General features: G+C 45.1%; 1 protein-coding gene across 10 annotated transcripts; it reads right to left on the bottom strand.

Moving 5' to 3' along the window:
- Positions 1–1099: 1099 nt before the first annotated feature.
- rbm10 (RNA binding motif protein 10) lies at positions 1100–15948 on the bottom strand. 10 transcript variants are annotated; one of them, XM_043224869.1, is made up of 21 exons: positions 15805–15948; positions 15170–15241; positions 13792–14305; positions 13413–13601; positions 12639–12708; positions 10492–10565; positions 8913–8999; positions 8238–8298; positions 7981–8139; positions 7113–7210; positions 6922–7009; positions 5093–5379; positions 4904–4991; positions 4320–4411; positions 3838–4029; positions 3589–3744; positions 3316–3378; positions 3002–3178; positions 1639–1704; positions 1453–1541; positions 1100–1368 (listed from the first exon to the last, which is right to left on the bottom strand). In XM_043224869.1, the coding sequence occupies exons 2-21, from the start codon at positions 15184–15186 to the stop codon at positions 1311–1313; spliced, it is 2625 nt and encodes an 874-aa protein (XP_043080804.1). In that variant the 5' UTR covers positions 15187–15241; positions 15805–15948; the 3' UTR covers positions 1100–1310. The 10 variants fall into 10 exon arrangements, 8 of the variants coding, with proteins under 8 accessions (XP_043080804.1, XP_043080806.1, XP_043080807.1 ...); XM_043224871.1 differs by having other exon boundaries at positions 1100–1365; positions 15805–15947; XM_043224872.1 differs by lacking the exon at positions 1639–1704.
- Positions 15949–16104: the final 156 nt, after the last annotated feature.

The raw sequence follows: 16104 nt of genomic DNA, 5'->3' as shown, positions 1-16104 counted from the left end.
GAGTTTAGAGTTTAGAGTTTAGAGTTTAGAGTTTAGAGAGTTTAGAGTTTAGAGTTTAGAGTTTAGAGTTTAGAGTTTTAGAGTTTAGAGTTTAGAGTTTAGAGTTTAGAGTTTAGAGTTTAGAGTTTAGAGTTTAGAGTTTAGAGTTTAGAGTTTAGAGTTTAGAGTTTAGAGTTTAGAGTTTAGAGTTTAGAGTTTAGAGTTTAGAGTTTAGAGTTTAGAGTTTAGAGTTTAGAGTTTAGAGTTTAGAGTTTAGAGTTTAGAGTTTAGAGTTTAGAGTTTAGAGTTTAGAGTTTAGAGTTTAGAGTTTAGAGTTTAGAGTTTTTAGAGTTTAGTTTAGAGAGTTTTTAGAGTTTAGAGTTTAGAGTTTAGGAGTTTAGAGTTTAGAGTTTAGAGTTTAGAGTTTAGAGTTTAGAGTTTAGAGTTTAGAGTTTAGAGTTTAGAGTTTAGAGTTTAGAGTTTAGAGTTTAGAGTTTAGGAGTTTAGAGTTTAGGAGTTTAGAGAGTTTTAGAGTTTAGAGTTTAGAGTTTAGAGTTTAGAGTTTAGAGTTTAGAGTTTAGTTTAGAGTTTAGAGTTTAGAGTTTAGAGTTTAGAGTTTAGAGTTTAGAGTTTAGAGTTTAGAGAGTTTAGAGTTTAGAGTTTAGAGTTTAGAGTTTAGAGTTTAGAGTTTAGAGTTTAGAGTTTAGAGTTTAGAGTTTAGAGTTTAGAGTTTAGAGTTTAGAGTTTAGAGTTTAGAGTTTAGAGAGTTTAGAGTTTAGAGTTTAGAGTTTAGAGTTTAGAGTTTAGAGTTTAGAGTTTAGAGTTTAGAGTTTAGAGTTTAGAGTTTAGAGTTTAGAGTTTAGAGTTTAGAGTTTAGAGTTTAGAGTTTAGAGTTTAGAGTTTAGAGTTTAGAGTTTAGAGTTTAGAGTTTAGAGTTTACTCTGGGATGTGAGCCATGCGTTTTCCTTCTGCCTTGACCACGACTCCCCTCTATCTCTTACACACTCACGCAATGCAACATTCTTCCTTACATATCTATACATACATATATGACTTCATCATATATCACTGCTTGCATTGCAGAAAAGCAATGATGATAATAATAATCACAACGCTCAAATGTATACACTGTGCAATTTATTTGTGATTTCTCAAAGTCCTGAGCCGTTTCCTCACAATCCACCACAATCTCTTAGCTTTTCTCACACACAGACATTTCATATATATATATATTTCGCCGCACATCGCTCTCCTCTTCACGATGGTCTCTCAGGTGCGCTCTGCTCACGCTCCGCACCGCACCGATACAACTCCACAGGCCTCACCTCACGTCACTCCGCCAACAGGCTGTGATTGAAAATCCTTCCGGGGACGCATCCCGCTCCGCTGCTGAACAAAAGCAACAATTACACGAGCCTCAATAAAAACATCTTTGTTACGATCCTCAACCCAATGACTCTTTCTTTCACTCACGTGGGACTGAATTTCCTCTTTTTGGCCTCCGGTGCCTGCGGGACGGAGCCTTTCTCTCTTCTTTCCGCCGCCCGGTCCCTGTACTTCAGCTGTAAGGAAATGAAGAGCGCCGCCCTGAGGTCAATACCTCGACCGTGTTAAAGTAATTCATTACACCACATAAAAAAAAATACGCCTCTGCTTTACCTCCGTTTCCGACCGCTCTTGTGGCTCCGATCGACTCTGTCTCGCTCTCCTCTGCTCCAGATTTTGCTAAACGTTACATGCCAAATCGACAGAAAAACACGTCACAGTGTTACGCTTGCTTATTGCCGCCCTAATTGTGTGTGTGCGTGTCTCCCGTATGCCCGAGGGAATCCCTATGCTACGCTGTAAGCTAAGGTTATACACTTGCTCTCGTTCTCGTCCACGTTATTTCGCTACGCGTTTACAATTTCTGCTTTGTTCAAACTCGCCCAAATGAACGTGTTAGCAATGCGTATTACTAAGCCACAATTCACTTTTGCCAAAACACCTTTCACATTAGCGCGGCATTCCATACTATCCGTCGCAACATTCTCTTGGATACACTAGAAAACCATGTTGGCATTAGAGGAAGCGCCTTAGCATGGTTTACATCATATCGAGTTCCTCAAGGCTCGGTGCTAGGACCGTTACTTTTCAACCTGTACACGTTACCTCTGGGAGATATCATCACGAGTCGTGGTGTGAGCTTTCGCTGCTACGCTGGATGTCACATTCTGAAAACACAGAGGCGCTAATCATTGGACCTAAAAACCCCACATGTAATAATCTACAACGCAGCCGATCGCTTGATGGCTGCTCTGTTAATTCGTCATCGTCACTTAGGAATTACGACCTACGCTTTCGACCTCTAATGCAGAAATATTCATTCATGCCTTTATGACCTCGAGCTTAGATTATTGGGTGCTTGTTCTGCGCGCTTCACAAACAAACTTCAGGATCGCATTAGCCCGGTTCTGTCAACGCTGCACTGGCTCCCTAACAAACATCGGATACATTTTAAAATCTTATTCATTACCTATAAAGCCCCGAATGCTTTAGCTCCTAGCCCGCACGTCCGCTGCGTTCTCAAACCTCTGGCCGTTTCATAATACCTACAATATCAAAATCGACTGCGGGCGCCACATCTTTTTCCTATCTAGCACCTAAACTCTGGAACAATCTCCCTAACTCTGTTCACACTCTGCCGGTTTCAATCTACATTAGGCTGCGTTACTTTGATTTGCTGGAACCGGGAACGCTACTCCTACAATACAATGTACTTGTGACGTCGGAAAAACAATGCCATCTACGCTAATATTAGTCCCGTTTCTTTCTCCATCTCTTTTCACCAGATCCTGACACAGCTGCCTTTAAAAGTGCTGGGCGTCCAGTTTCTCCCGAGGTTTTTTGGTTTCCTTGCCGCCGCCGTCGCCTCTGGCTCGCTTGCTTGGGGACACTTAACGTCAAATTCATTACAGAGACCGTCTCTGCATTTCATAACATATTGGTCACTCTCGTCATTACACTGCAAATATACGCTCACCCGGTGGAGCTCCGACAGCTGCTGATGTCTGATCAGAGCCTCTTTGCTGGGAAACTGTCTCCTGCACAGCAGACAGGCCAATTTGGACCAGTCCGTCAGCCTCTCCTCTCTCTCTCCGGCCTCCTCCTCGCTGTCCGTCTCTCCGCTGTATCCCGCCGCCAGACCCCGAGGAGGACTCTGCCAGGAGACGGATATTGCTACACGTTACTTGAGCAAAACGCTGTTTTTCATTTGCTATTAGTCTTGCCCTTTCTATTTACCCTTTTCTTTCACTTCATCAAATTAACTATACTAAAAACACTACTACACCGCACCTCTCTTTCTTCCACATGTTTCATCTGCTCCGTCGCAATCTGAGCTCTCTCCAGCAAGGCGCCCTGTGGAGAGGAACCAAAATAAACACGTTACGTTGCTTTTTTTGGGCCCATTTTAAAACACATTTCCTATTCTTTCGCTACATTTAGAAAGAGCGACAGACAAAAAAAACCTTACAGTGTAACCGCTGCACTTTGTATCGACTCCAATGACACTTGCGCAAGCGTATCGGTTCTCTTTTGTTCGGCCAATTCTAAAGCTTCGCTCCCTACCTTCATCTCCAGGACGGCGTAGCCTGCGTCGGCGCTGGCAGATTCCCGCCGCTCGTCGGGCCTCCCCGGCGTCGTCGCTCGACAGTTGCCGCTCGCTCGCCCGTTCTCCTTCTGCCTGTTCAGACTTTTGGCCCACCGCTCCATGTCTTTGGCGATCTAAAGTCAAGTGCAAAGTACAAGGAAACTCGCCTCGCTAAACCTCAACGGACCCTTCCCCAAAGCGGGAAGGCTTTCTGTCCCGGGCCGCACCTGCTGTGCCGTCTTGTTCTTGGGCTTGTCCTTCTTGTCCTTGCCGCCGTTGGGAGCGCCTGGGAGCTCGGAGCTCGCGCCGTCCGTGCCGCCGTCGTCGTCGTCGTCGGACGTCCGTGACGGGCCGGGAACGTACGTGCGTCTTTCCCCATCCCAGTACATGTATTGCTGCGTATGGGGGTTATAGTAGTACTGCGACGACAACGACACAAAACACCGGCTCTCTCAGCGACCTCTGCTCTGTCAACATCCGTGACAACCGTTACTCATCGTGGGAATAAACCGAAATGCTATCCCAATCGCCTGTCGTCCATAGAGAACGCCGCTACATTGTCACTGCGCTTTTGCTTTGGGAGATTGGGCACGACGCCAACCTCTCGACAACGCCGCCCTGTGACTTTTAGTCAGAAAAACAGCCTACTCAATAGACTAACGCGCGCGACTGCCGGCTCTCTCTCCGGCCGTACCCGTGACTTTGTTACCTGTGAATTGGGGTCATAGTAGAGGCCTGTAAGAGGGTCGTAGTAATAGCCCGAGCTCTCGTCGTACTGGTACGTGGACACGTCGGGATCAGCTGCAGGAAAGAGGAAATGCATTCATTAGCTTCAAAAAACTCATTAACAAACAACATCTTACGGCTAGAACCAAAAAAAAAGTGCGTTAACCCGTTGGGATTGGTTGCTTTTCTGCATTAACTGCTCGTCTCAAATATACACCCGTCGTCTCCGCTCAAAAAAATAGTGTCACGCAGTCGCGCTTTTCCTTCACGCTGACTTATTTCTCTGTGCCGCTAAACTCTTCCTCGTTTTAACAAACAAACAAACAAGTACGCGTGACGCTGCAATAATTCGGGCAGGATTTCTCACGTGACGACCGTTACCGTCGCTCGTCGTAATAACAATTGACAGGCTACTTCCATTTAGAGTGGCCGGGATTATTCGCACAGTCGTACTCGCTCCGCCTCTACTGCGGTGACTTTCGTTCCTCGTCGCCCACTTTTGCTTTCTTGGCGCACAAAAAGCACTCTCGTAGCTTCATCTCTATTGTAACAATGTCCTGTACTCACGGTACTGCTGGCACTCCAGAGCGGTTCCAGGCGTGGCAGGCTGGTTCGGGGTCGCGGGCCGAGGCTTCCCAACAATCTCCACCGGGGCCTTCAAACAAACACCCGCAGCGTAAAGCGCTTCAAAAAAACTACAAAAAAAAAAAAGCTAACGCTTCCGCTTCTCAACAAACGCCGATAACGGAACCCTACCTGCTGGGCTTGCGTGGAGGTCGGAGCCGTGACGCGCTGGGTCTGGGACGGTACGGACGTAGCGCCCGCTTCTCCTGAAGCTGCCCTTATACCCGGGGGGGCCGTTCCTCCGTCGGGAGCCCGTAACGTTGCGCGGCCGCTCGGCGGCGCAGACGCCGGCCCTTTAAAGGCTGGCGCGTCTGCGCCGAGAAGCTGCGCGGCCTCCTGCCCGAACGCGGCCGCCGCCGCCGCCCCCTGCTGGTGCGCACACAGATCAGCGCCGGAGCCGCAGCCGACAGCTGGGACGTCTGGAACAATAAATCACAAGCCGCTCGGAGGAAAACCATTCCAAATAGTATATATAAACTCTTTGACCCAAATGATGACCTTTCAATGGATCGGTTAGCCAAAAAACAATAAATCGCCATCACTCATCAAATCCGTTTTGGGTGGACCATCCCTTTCGTTTCTGCTTCTCCAATGTTATGCACAAAACACGGATAAACTACAACAGGTCACCGCTTCGGCAGTGTAGGCGCTGCTCCGAGTTGACAATATCCATTTTTTGGGGAGGGATTTTTGGTTTACGCAACTATACCGTTTCACTTTATCACGTGTATATTTCTAAAAGGTTCAACACGGGCTTCCTGCTCTTAGCATGTACATATAAATCTTTTGTCTTTCGGTTCTTCAACGTTTGGTTCCGTGTCCCAAGTCGAGTGTGCTCTCTAGCACCAGTGCATTTCAATGACATTCCTGTTCTGCATTTGCATACTTTTCTTTTAGTGCTCTCCGCCTCCGCGCACTCCTCCCCCTTGAAACATATCGACTTCAACCTAGCATGTTTTAGTTACATTTTTTCCACGGACATTTTCTTAAACGTTTCAAAATAAAAACAAACTCCTGCTTTTAATCAAGAGTCTCCTGGCCTTTTCTTAAAAAGAAGCTAAAAAAAAAAACCTTCCAACACATGCATGTATACATGTAACATTGTATGTTATGTATTAAAAAATAAATTATCCACACACACACACGCATATATAATTTTTTTCCTATATATATCAATATATACAGTACAGACCAAATGTTTGGACACGCCTTCTCATTCAAAGACTTTTCTGTACATTCACACTGAAGGCATCGCAACTATAAATTAACGCGTAAATTAACTATAAATTAAGTGTGAAACCACTGAAAATGTGTCTACGTTCTAGGTTCTTCAAAGTAGCCACCTTTTGCTTTGCACACTCTTGCCGTTACCCTTGATGAGCTTCAAGAGGTAGTCGCCTGAAATGCCTGGAGGTGTTTTTGGGGTCATTGTCCTGTTCAAAGCACTTTGACAGGGATGTATAATGACGAGAGTGACCAATTTCTTATTAAATGCAGTCCATTCAACGATAATCACTACAAGTTAAGTTAATGGTCTAACGTCCGTTCCTTGTGTTCTTTAGCCCAAACAAGTCTCTTCTGCTTGTTGCCTGTCCTTAGCAGTGCTTTCCTAGCAGATATTCGACCATGAAGGCCTGATTCGCACCGTGTCTCCTCGCTTGATGGTTTTTCTGACTGCACTTGGGGACACTTTTCCCAATTTTTCAAGTGATGATGGCCACTTGTTTTTCTTTACTTGGAATTTGTATTATGGCAAGAAAAAAACCCAAACAAATCCCACTTATTAAACCTGACAGGGCACACCTGTGAAGTGAAGACCATTTCAGGTGACCGCCTCTTCAAGCTCATCAAGAGAACCTACAATATGACATACATTTTCAGTTGTTTCACGCTTTTTGAATGAGAAGGCGTGTCCAAACAAAATAATCGCATTCCTTGTAAACCGTGTCATTTTGCCGTACCTGAGTGACGGCCCACTGAGCTGCGGCTATAGCTGTACTCGCTACCGTCGCCACACTCGCCCGATTCCCGTCCGTCAGGAAAACGTCGCTGAGAGACAGAGACACCGGTCAATTCTGTACGTCTTCTGTAAACGGTCCCTCGCGGGCGTGGCCCCGCTGCGTTTTCCTATTCGACTACTGCAAACTCTTACCGTTTGGAGCCCTTGGCGAACTCCACAGAGATGAGCTTCCCATCGATAGAGAGAGGAGGCTGCAGGGACTGGAGGATCTGAAGCAGCTGCGAAGCCTCCTGAAACGCACAATTCCTATTAGTCTTACGCCCGCGTTTTAGACGACGCGGCCCTAACAGGAGCGAGTCTTACCACGATGGTAGTGAGCTGCAGGAAAGCGAAGCCCCGGTTGAGCTGCGTCTGTTTGTCTTTGATGAGCCGTACATTTGAAGGCGAGAGAGCGGCGAACGGGGCCAGAGCCGACAAAATGGCCTCCAGCGTCGTGTGGGGTCCCAGATTCCTCAAAATCAGAGCTGGAGAGGATCGATGCAAACACGGTGCTAAAGCGTCGCCCCCCAGAGGAAAGCGTTACATCAAAACTCGCCGTTCGTTTGCTCGCCCCCAGGCCAGCCTTTTTATTCGCTTTAGTAGACTATTAAAAGAAGCTTTTTTGGGGGAATAACCTCGTCTTCGTTAGCTTCGTTTACCATCAAACCTTTCATTTCCGCAGTTCACGCTTCAGGCTCACCGGTCTTCGAGTAAATTGGACATCTGCGCTGCTGGGATTTCGGTCCCATCGGACTGCTTCAACTAGTGCGTCGAAAAAGATCAGGTTCAAAAGAACCAACCGTTTACAAACCCAACGTCACTCCAGACTTTGGTTTCTCCTTTTATTGCGTAAGACCCCAACATATCATCGGGAGCCGTTGGGATTCGTCTCGTATCGCCTAATATGATTTTTTTCACTCTCTAAACTATTCACATCTATGCCGTTCTAGATTTTGGTCAATTAGCAGCAAATGCGATTTTTTTGGACTGAACCGTGCCTACAAATGTATGTATAACTTACTGTCGTTGGCCACCTCGGCAGCCGGGGACGAGGAGCTCAAGTTGATAAGTGGAGCTGCTGTCTGGTATATGGCAGGAAGGGGCAGTAAACCCCGAGCCGAGTCCTTTAATTGCCCCAGAGGTAAACTCTTTGGCACCAGAGGCGGTTTCAACTCGGCTTCTGAAAAACAAAGGGCCGTATGGACAAGGATTTACATTTACGTTCATTCTGCCGTATGCCGTGACAAATAACTGCAACCAATCGGTCTGAATTCGCACCTGATTTTGGAACTCCGCATTTAAAACACTTTTCTCTTCGTTTGAAGTTCTGTACTCCACACTGTCAAATCAAAACGCACGTTTGGGGAAAAAGACAACTTGCATATAGGCCATCGTTTATGTCATTCCAAAGCCGTAGGACTTTTTTGGTCCCTCCGCCCTAAAAGTCTTTGCAATCAATTGGTTTCTGACAAACGTTCGTCGATATACTAAAATGACTTGGAGGTTTTTTTCTTGCTCCGTTTTTGTGGCATCATACATATAACTGCAGTACGTAAATATATCTTTACGATACATATCTGAGCTCCATCTATACGTATTGACCGTTCGTGTGCAAATAAAAGCCCCAATCAAATGTGTTCCATCACGCAATGCCATCTTAAAGCGTCTCTTCGGAAGTCTTTATTTCAATTTCTTCATGAACTTTTTCAAAGTTTACGGACAAAAAATACGTCCATACGGGTTGGAAATTACATGACGGTAAACGATACAATTTTCTTTTTTAAAGGGCTCGTGTGACGCCATTTCACATCAAACAAACAACCATCGATACGTTTCGGGACAGCGGGGCTTGGAGAACAAACAATAATGTACAGCCTGTGGAAAATAACGCACAAATAACGTTCGTTTTAGCAACGTCGCACCATCCCTTTAAATGAACATTGCAAAAGTTACCTTATTGCACAGCCAGTCTTCGTTTGCGCGGGGCTTTGGGTCACTGTAGTGCATGGATACACGCTGTCCCAATATAGTGAGAACTCTCTGAAAGTGACACACAGGAAGAACAAAAAAAAAGAACAAAAGAGGGTAAATATTATTTTCGGGGTGGAACCGGCGCACTTGAGACCTCATCTCACACAAGAGGGGAGGAGAAGACTGGATAAAAGAGAGAGAGCAAGACAGATATCACCATCAGCTTGAGAGGACTCAGAAAGACGCGCCGGCCCGCGTGAGAGAGAGCGTGCGTGCGTGTGGACACCCTCTCCGGCCAGAAGCCTCACCCTCCCCCGTTCAGGGGAACAAAAACGCGTCACGCTCACTCCTGCCCACCCTGAACCCCACAATAAGCCACAAATAAAGCAGAGACACAAGTTTCACAAAAGCAAACTCATTCAGCCACATGACCTGCGACTATTATTAAACCCCAGCCAAAAAGACATCTTCGAGGAGCTTTTTCTTCAGTACATATTATAGCTCAACAAATCACGGTACGTGGACTCTCTGGATTACGGTGCAGTTCAGTTTCTTGCACACACGCGTCATTTCGCTTTACAAGACCTCATTATAAATGGTAGGACACATGGGTCACCTGCGTCTCGGATGGCTCGAGGCCGAATGCATTAACAGCCAATTGTCCTTTTGGAGGAAGTATCCCTTTAATAAAACATCTTTAACGTAACCAGAGTCTTCAAGAAAACCAACCGCTATCCAGTTACCCGATTTTGAGCGCTTCAGAGGTCGGATATATTAAGACAAACAACGTGACCCTGTGCTTCTGTGCGTAAAACATTTACGGCTAGATATTGTTTCGCGTTCAATTATTTGCTATACAGCGCCCCGTCGTTCTCGACCAACACAAAAACAACATTTCCCGGCATCTTTAAGATCGCTATCTGGGCTAGTAGAGTCATTTCAAATCCCGTCAGACTGCCAGCAGTCCGTTCACGAAACAAAGGCATCGTTATTTCGATCGGATTATATTCAAATATTAAACCACAATTGTGGTTTACACCACTGTCAATCAAACCCTTCCCGTCCGAGCGGGTGCTTCTTCGACAAAATAAGCAAACGGCGCTTCAGCGAGGAGGTAGGTACACTTCAAAATAATAAATACCTTTACAAATTGTGTCGCGTTATTAATAACTTCTCCCTGGCTGTCGTGTACAATGGTTTTCGGTATAGAGGGCGGCTAATCTATGGACTCGCTGGTAATAATTTAAAATCAAACGTCGCCTCGTCTTCACGCTTTGTTGGAATTCTTCAGAAACGCGTTTTAAAGCCACGTGGATTCAACTAGAGAGACGAGAAATATAGGGCGGGTCTCGCGCTAGGTCTTACAGCTGACCGAAAAAGAGAGATAAATTTGTTCGGAACTCCAGCATTTCCATAAAACGCCCAACAGACAACAGACAGACCTCATTCTTAAGAGATGGCGAAATCTGTGAAATCATAAGGAACCCAGGCGTGAAGGGTATATCACATCCATACACGTGTGGACTTGTAGTGTGTATGCGTGTGTGCAGTGTGAAGTGACCTGGTTGGTCTCCATCCAGCGGCTGGCCTCCTGCAAGTGATTAAACTCGACGAAGGCGAATCCTCTGCTCTGACCTGGAGACACAGCCGTCGCCGGGCCACAATGACAGAACAACAACAACGCAATGAGGGGTTAGTGTTTTCATATCGAGAGAGAGAGAGAGAGAGAGAGAAAATGATGGTAGAAAGAGATAAAGCTGTATTCTAACCAATCATCACACTGCTACCTTTAAACTGATGGATGTTTCTGTCCCTCTTTACGTCAGCCAATAAAACATTAATTGCGCAAAACAATTATTAGAAAACCTGAACCATATACACTACCGTTCGAATCTTTCGGGAATTTGTACAATAATACAATTCTAAATAATAATAAAAAAAAATATATATATATATATATATATATATATATATATATATATAAATGCAAAGCTGAAATTGCCGTCATTCCAATATGCTGATTTGACGCTCAAACTATTATTATTATTATTATCATTGTTATCACAGTCTTCGTCACCCGTTTTCAAATGGAGCGGCAGTTATTTCACAGAGAAGCTACGAAATATCGTGTTCGTCGTCGCAAAAACCAATCTCCTGTGATATTCCATAGCTTGTCAGTGATGTACGGCTCCGCGTATAATATAGCGCTCTTATAAAGGGTTTTCATTGTTTTTGACCTGCTATGAAGAATTGCCCTCTCAAGCACATACAGCAATCTGAATTATTACGTTACTGTATTGTGGTAATATATATATTTTTTTTTAAATCCTTGCTGACATTTTTCGTATTGTCCTTTTAAAAACATTTGGATTGGTCTCGGCCAATCTCCTTACACTGGATTTAAAAATAAAGCCCTTACAGGCATTCCATACGGTCCTACTGAAAGAAAATATTACATATCTAATTGCTAAAAAGAGACGCTGCATTTGAACCGTTAACAATTCATTCAAATTAAACGGACTGATCTTTACGCTGTGGTCTACGGCTGTTCCACATGCCTTAAAAGTCAATCGTTTTCCTTGAACTTTAATCTTCTACCGTAACACGTTCGTGCCACCGACACATAAACTGGGTGGAAAAAATTAAGAAACGCTTGATAGTGCGTCAACATCGAGGATTTAAATACACCGTTTGCCTTCAAACGTCCACAAATAGTGCGGGGAACAGCACCGTTCAAGAAGATAAGCTTGCTCTTCTTCGAGGTGTAAAAGAGGGACAAGCGTTTCACACAACAACTCGTGCCGACTCGTGTAATTGGCAGCATCGTACCGTAGATGCTCAAGAACTACTTTCCAAGAAATCGTTCTTGTACGTTTCGCCGCAGCTTTTTTTAGCACCGGGTGAAAGGTTTTCTCCCTTAGGGTGACACTGGGCCTCCGTTACGTAACTAGAGTAGTTCATTTAGCCTGTCAATATGTCATCTTATGCATTTCTTGTACGCAGAGAACGCAGTTATGTAGCCGTAAAGCCATACACATTTTCTATTCCTTTATGCATTAGGAAAAGTTTCCTAAAACGCTTTTTGCATTGGCATTCCATTAAAACACCAAAAGTTCAATTCTCAAATCATCTTCGACTCTTAAAACTAATTAACCTACACCGACTCGCCTTGATAGCCATGCGATTAAATGAAAAAATAAAAACCTTTTAAGGGTAAGCCAGAAATGGTCAGCCGCACGTCTTCTCAGCACAGCCATTGCAGAATACTTACACGATGCGAGGTGCGAGATCTTCCCCAGACTTCGGGACAAAAGCAATCAAAGTGAGATGAGGGATAAGGCCGGCAGGGCTCGTGAAACAAGCTTGGCTCTCGGAACGGTTGTGTTTGTGCGCCAGTGTGAATAGTCTGACGAGGGGTACGGTAAGAAAACGGTAACGCACAACAGAGGACAGGAAATAATCAGTGATGGCTTAAACAAAGAAACGCACACCTGAAGGTTTCCGAGCGCCGGTATTAAACGGCGCGTTTACTCGACTCCGCTACGCCAGGAGAAAAGCGAGAAAGAAGAGCGAGGCTGTACTGACGTGACACGCTGAACTAGGCAGACGCAGGAGTAAGTTAAGGCTCGTTACGAAAGGCAGTGGAAGAGTGACTTGGAGGTCAGTGACTGGGGTACAAAAGAAACCCCCGTAGTAGAGCTTTCTTACCTGAAGACTTGTTCCTCATGAGGCGAACCTCTCTGGGCTGGATCCCTTGCTCCTGCAGTCGAGCCCGAATCTAAAGATCAAGCAAAATGATGAGCTCGTGGCTGAAATCTGCTGATGTTTTACTCGCGCTCAGACCATCGAGTACGTAGAGAGTTTGAACAGATTTGGGAAAGCGTTATATAATTTGCGCGTCGGTGGATGCTCGGCAGTGAATAGGTGTCTTCAGAATGAGAGTCAAAACAACCGATGGAGATAAAAGTCGAAATGATCCACGCCACTCCATCAATTAAACTCTCGTGAAAGTGAGATGGTGCACGATCCCTGCACATTTCTCTCCTGATTCAGACTCGATTTTACATGTTTATTTCTTTGAAATGTCTCTGTGTATTTGTTTCTTCAGAATTAAGTTAATTGATGCACTGGAGAGGTGTGGATTATTGTGACTTTTTTTCTGACTGACTGACTGATGTCATGTAATGCTAAATGTCTACAAAACGGTTCCAATGGAGAAACAAACTCATCGACATCTTGGATTGCCTGAGGACGAGCACACATTCAGCCAATTTTTATTTTTTTTTGGCTGACCTACTCCTTTAAATTCTGTATTTAATTCCTTAAATGTAGCATGATATGATATGCATCCAAACTATTACGCCAACTGCCACGCAGATTTCTATTGCCAAGTAAATGAAATTCGATTTTTGTTTCGTTATAACAGCATGCCACAGACGAACCGTCTGCATTCATAAATCAAGAAATAACATGAAGACAAACCTCGTTAACGGTTGCATTTGGCGGGAGCATTCTCAGCATGACAATGTTGCTGGGTTTTTGGACCTGCTCCGTATCAGACCTGTAGTCCTGGTCGCGGGGTTCGGCCTCCTCCTGGCACATTTCCAGAGCGGGATGAAACCTTCCGTCTCTTATTTTGTCCCTAGCTAGTTGAGATTCATCGGGAAACCCCTAATCACAAAGACAGTCATCATAGGTATACGCTTTACTCCTCTCAAGTTCTTAATAACAAAGAGAAATCTTCAGGTACGATACAAATGCCCATACAGTGACGGCAAGTAAACGAAAATTAAGATTTACTGATTGCAAGCTCGCGATTCGTAGAGAACAAAAACCATCGCGGAGAGATAAATGTACTAACTTGTTTGTGCGCGTGTCTGACGTGTTTGTCTTCCTCAGCTCTCCATTCTGCACCGTATTCGCCCTGAGAGTCGTGCCGCCCTCTAACTCTGCCCCAGGCGTCGTCCTCGTTTTCTTCACCTTCATCCGGGGTCCCTTCATCCAGATAGACCTTCTGTCCTGATCTATACGTCCTGTGCGCACTCGTCTCTGGCTCAAACTCATAATCCTTATCGTCTTGCTGGAATCCCGAGTGGATATTCTCATTGGGGGGACTTTGGAGGAGGCTTTTTCCAAGTGGGCCGTTTTCGGATCCGTGGTTTCCCTTTTGTCTGAATCCGGGTCGGTTAGTCGAAAAGTTACCCGAGGCAAAGTCTCTCATGCCTTCAAAACTACTATCGGGCTCTTGCGGTCTTACGTTTGTTAAACTGCTATTCGGTCTATTTTCTTGCCCGTAACCGCGATAGTCCATGTCCCTATAGTCATGATCGTCAGAATCTTTCCTATAGCGGCCCATCCGATCTCCACGACCGCCCCTACAAAAGACACAGACAATTAATAAACGGTTCGCTCAATTCACTGAAAGCGTACTCATCCCCAGGCTATCCAGGATGTAGATAGCATCTAATGTTTCTTCACTGGAACAGATGCAAACAAGTTTTGCACTGCATCGCTTCATCAGCAATGGATCCGCTGCGCTTCAACGAGAACGAGAGTCCAAACAACTGATAAAGTGTTATAAGGACTCTCATTCTGACGGCACACATTTATCGCGCAACGTCCATAAATAAACAAGCGATGCAATGATGCGTTTGTCTACATCTGTGCTCGTGAAGAAACAAACCCCATCTCAATCTCGAATGATCCGACGGCGAGTGCGACAATCTCGCTCCAGTCAGGAACCAAGCATATGCCAACATGCACAAACATCTGCATAAACACTTCCTCCAGAGCAAGACGCGGACAGATAGCGTTCTTCTCACCAAACACCCATTTCCTGTGCAATGAAGTAAGCCAATCGTAACAGTGGCCGATGACGGAGAAGCCTAAATAAACCCGCCCCTTAAAACAGGTCGTTTTACGCAGACAGATAATACATTTTTCCATGTATTTATTACATTTTTTCGTGCACAAAACCTTTAGTAATATCATAAGTTAACAAAAGGAACATAATAAAATTCACGTCGTGTCCCCTTTAAATACTTTTCCGCGTTTAGTAACTAACCTACAATCTTTACTACGTTAAAGACTTCACGTCGGTTATTTCTCCTTCACAGATTCAGGTTTAACAGCATGAGGTTACGCAATGAGGTCAAAACATTTCGCGTTTAACGAGTGGTTAAATGCAAGTCCTCATGAAAAGAGGGCAACGCCGCGAGGCTGACGGACTCTTGACCTACCTCCTCTCGTAATCCATGCTTCACTGCAAGTCGTCAGAAACGCCCACTTTTCCTCTCTGCCCGCTTCATTTGCTGTGGACAAAATAAGCATTTATTTTAACAAAACGCATAAAAAAAAACAAATAGATTTGTACTTGACATCATCTGATCATTTTAAGCAAAAGGGCAGGACGGAAAGTAGCGTGAGCTGCGCGCAATTGCAATGGATCGGTCCAAGCCATAAACTCATTTGCATATCATCTCTTAAACGCCATTTGGAAAAACCTAAATAAATAAAAAAAAGCCTTTAAAATGCGCTGTCGGGTATGATATCCAGTAGTTTCTGCAGGGTCGCTCAGCCCCGCAGACGCTAAACCGACACTTGACGCTAATCTGTAGAAAAGCGTAGCTAAACGCGTAAACAACAACCGTCGATGAAAGTTATATTCCCGTGCGCGCCCGATAAATGGCATTCGCAGAAGGTGCGCGTGATAAAACCGCGCGCACGACCGCTTGGAATCGGTTCAGAAAGCGCGAGCCTCAGCCCAGCGCGCGAGCGGCAGGCCCCGGGACGCCGCGACAGACGCCCGAAACAGCGCGAACTTTTACAAAACCGTATTTTAATCGCGTGATAATGACAGCGTCAAGTCGCTCACCTCTGCCCCGCCAGCAGCGTTGAAACCGATACGGCGTATGTGTGCGCCGCGCCACAGCGGAGCCCGGCGTAAGATGGCCTCGGTCCGGGAGGCGGGGACACCTCTCTCCGGCTGATTGGCTTAAAACACACTGACACGAACACGCACGGCGGATTAGGTAACCGTTGCTGGTAGTGAACATGTTGACAGCTGATGCTAGAGTTCATTTTGTTAAACGTTATGAAACGCAAGATTATCATTAGGACAAAAAAAAAAAAAAAAAAAAAAAAAAAAAAAAGGAAATATATTTCTCCATTAGGT

Source organism: Puntigrus tetrazona, chromosome 23, assembly GCF_018831695.1.
Source record: "Puntigrus tetrazona isolate hp1 chromosome 23, ASM1883169v1, whole genome shotgun sequence".
In the NCBI taxonomy this organism is placed as follows: Eukaryota; Metazoa; Chordata; class Actinopteri; order Cypriniformes; family Cyprinidae; genus Puntigrus; species Puntigrus tetrazona.
Note: the sequence above shows the minus strand (reverse complement) of the source record. Positions and strands in the feature narration are given on the sequence as shown.

Bases quoted from the DNA above. Each gene is read 5' to 3' on its own strand.
- rbm10 (XM_043224869.1), bottom strand. The intron at 10,566-12,638 runs GTAAGAAAGCTC...CTGTGTCTCCAG, and splicing joins CATGAGGAACAAGTCTTCAG to GTCAGAGCAGAGGATTCGCC. The intron at 4,030-4,319 runs GTAACAAAGTCA...TTGTCGTCGCAG, and splicing joins ACTATGACCCCAATTCACAG to TACTACTATAACCCCCATAC.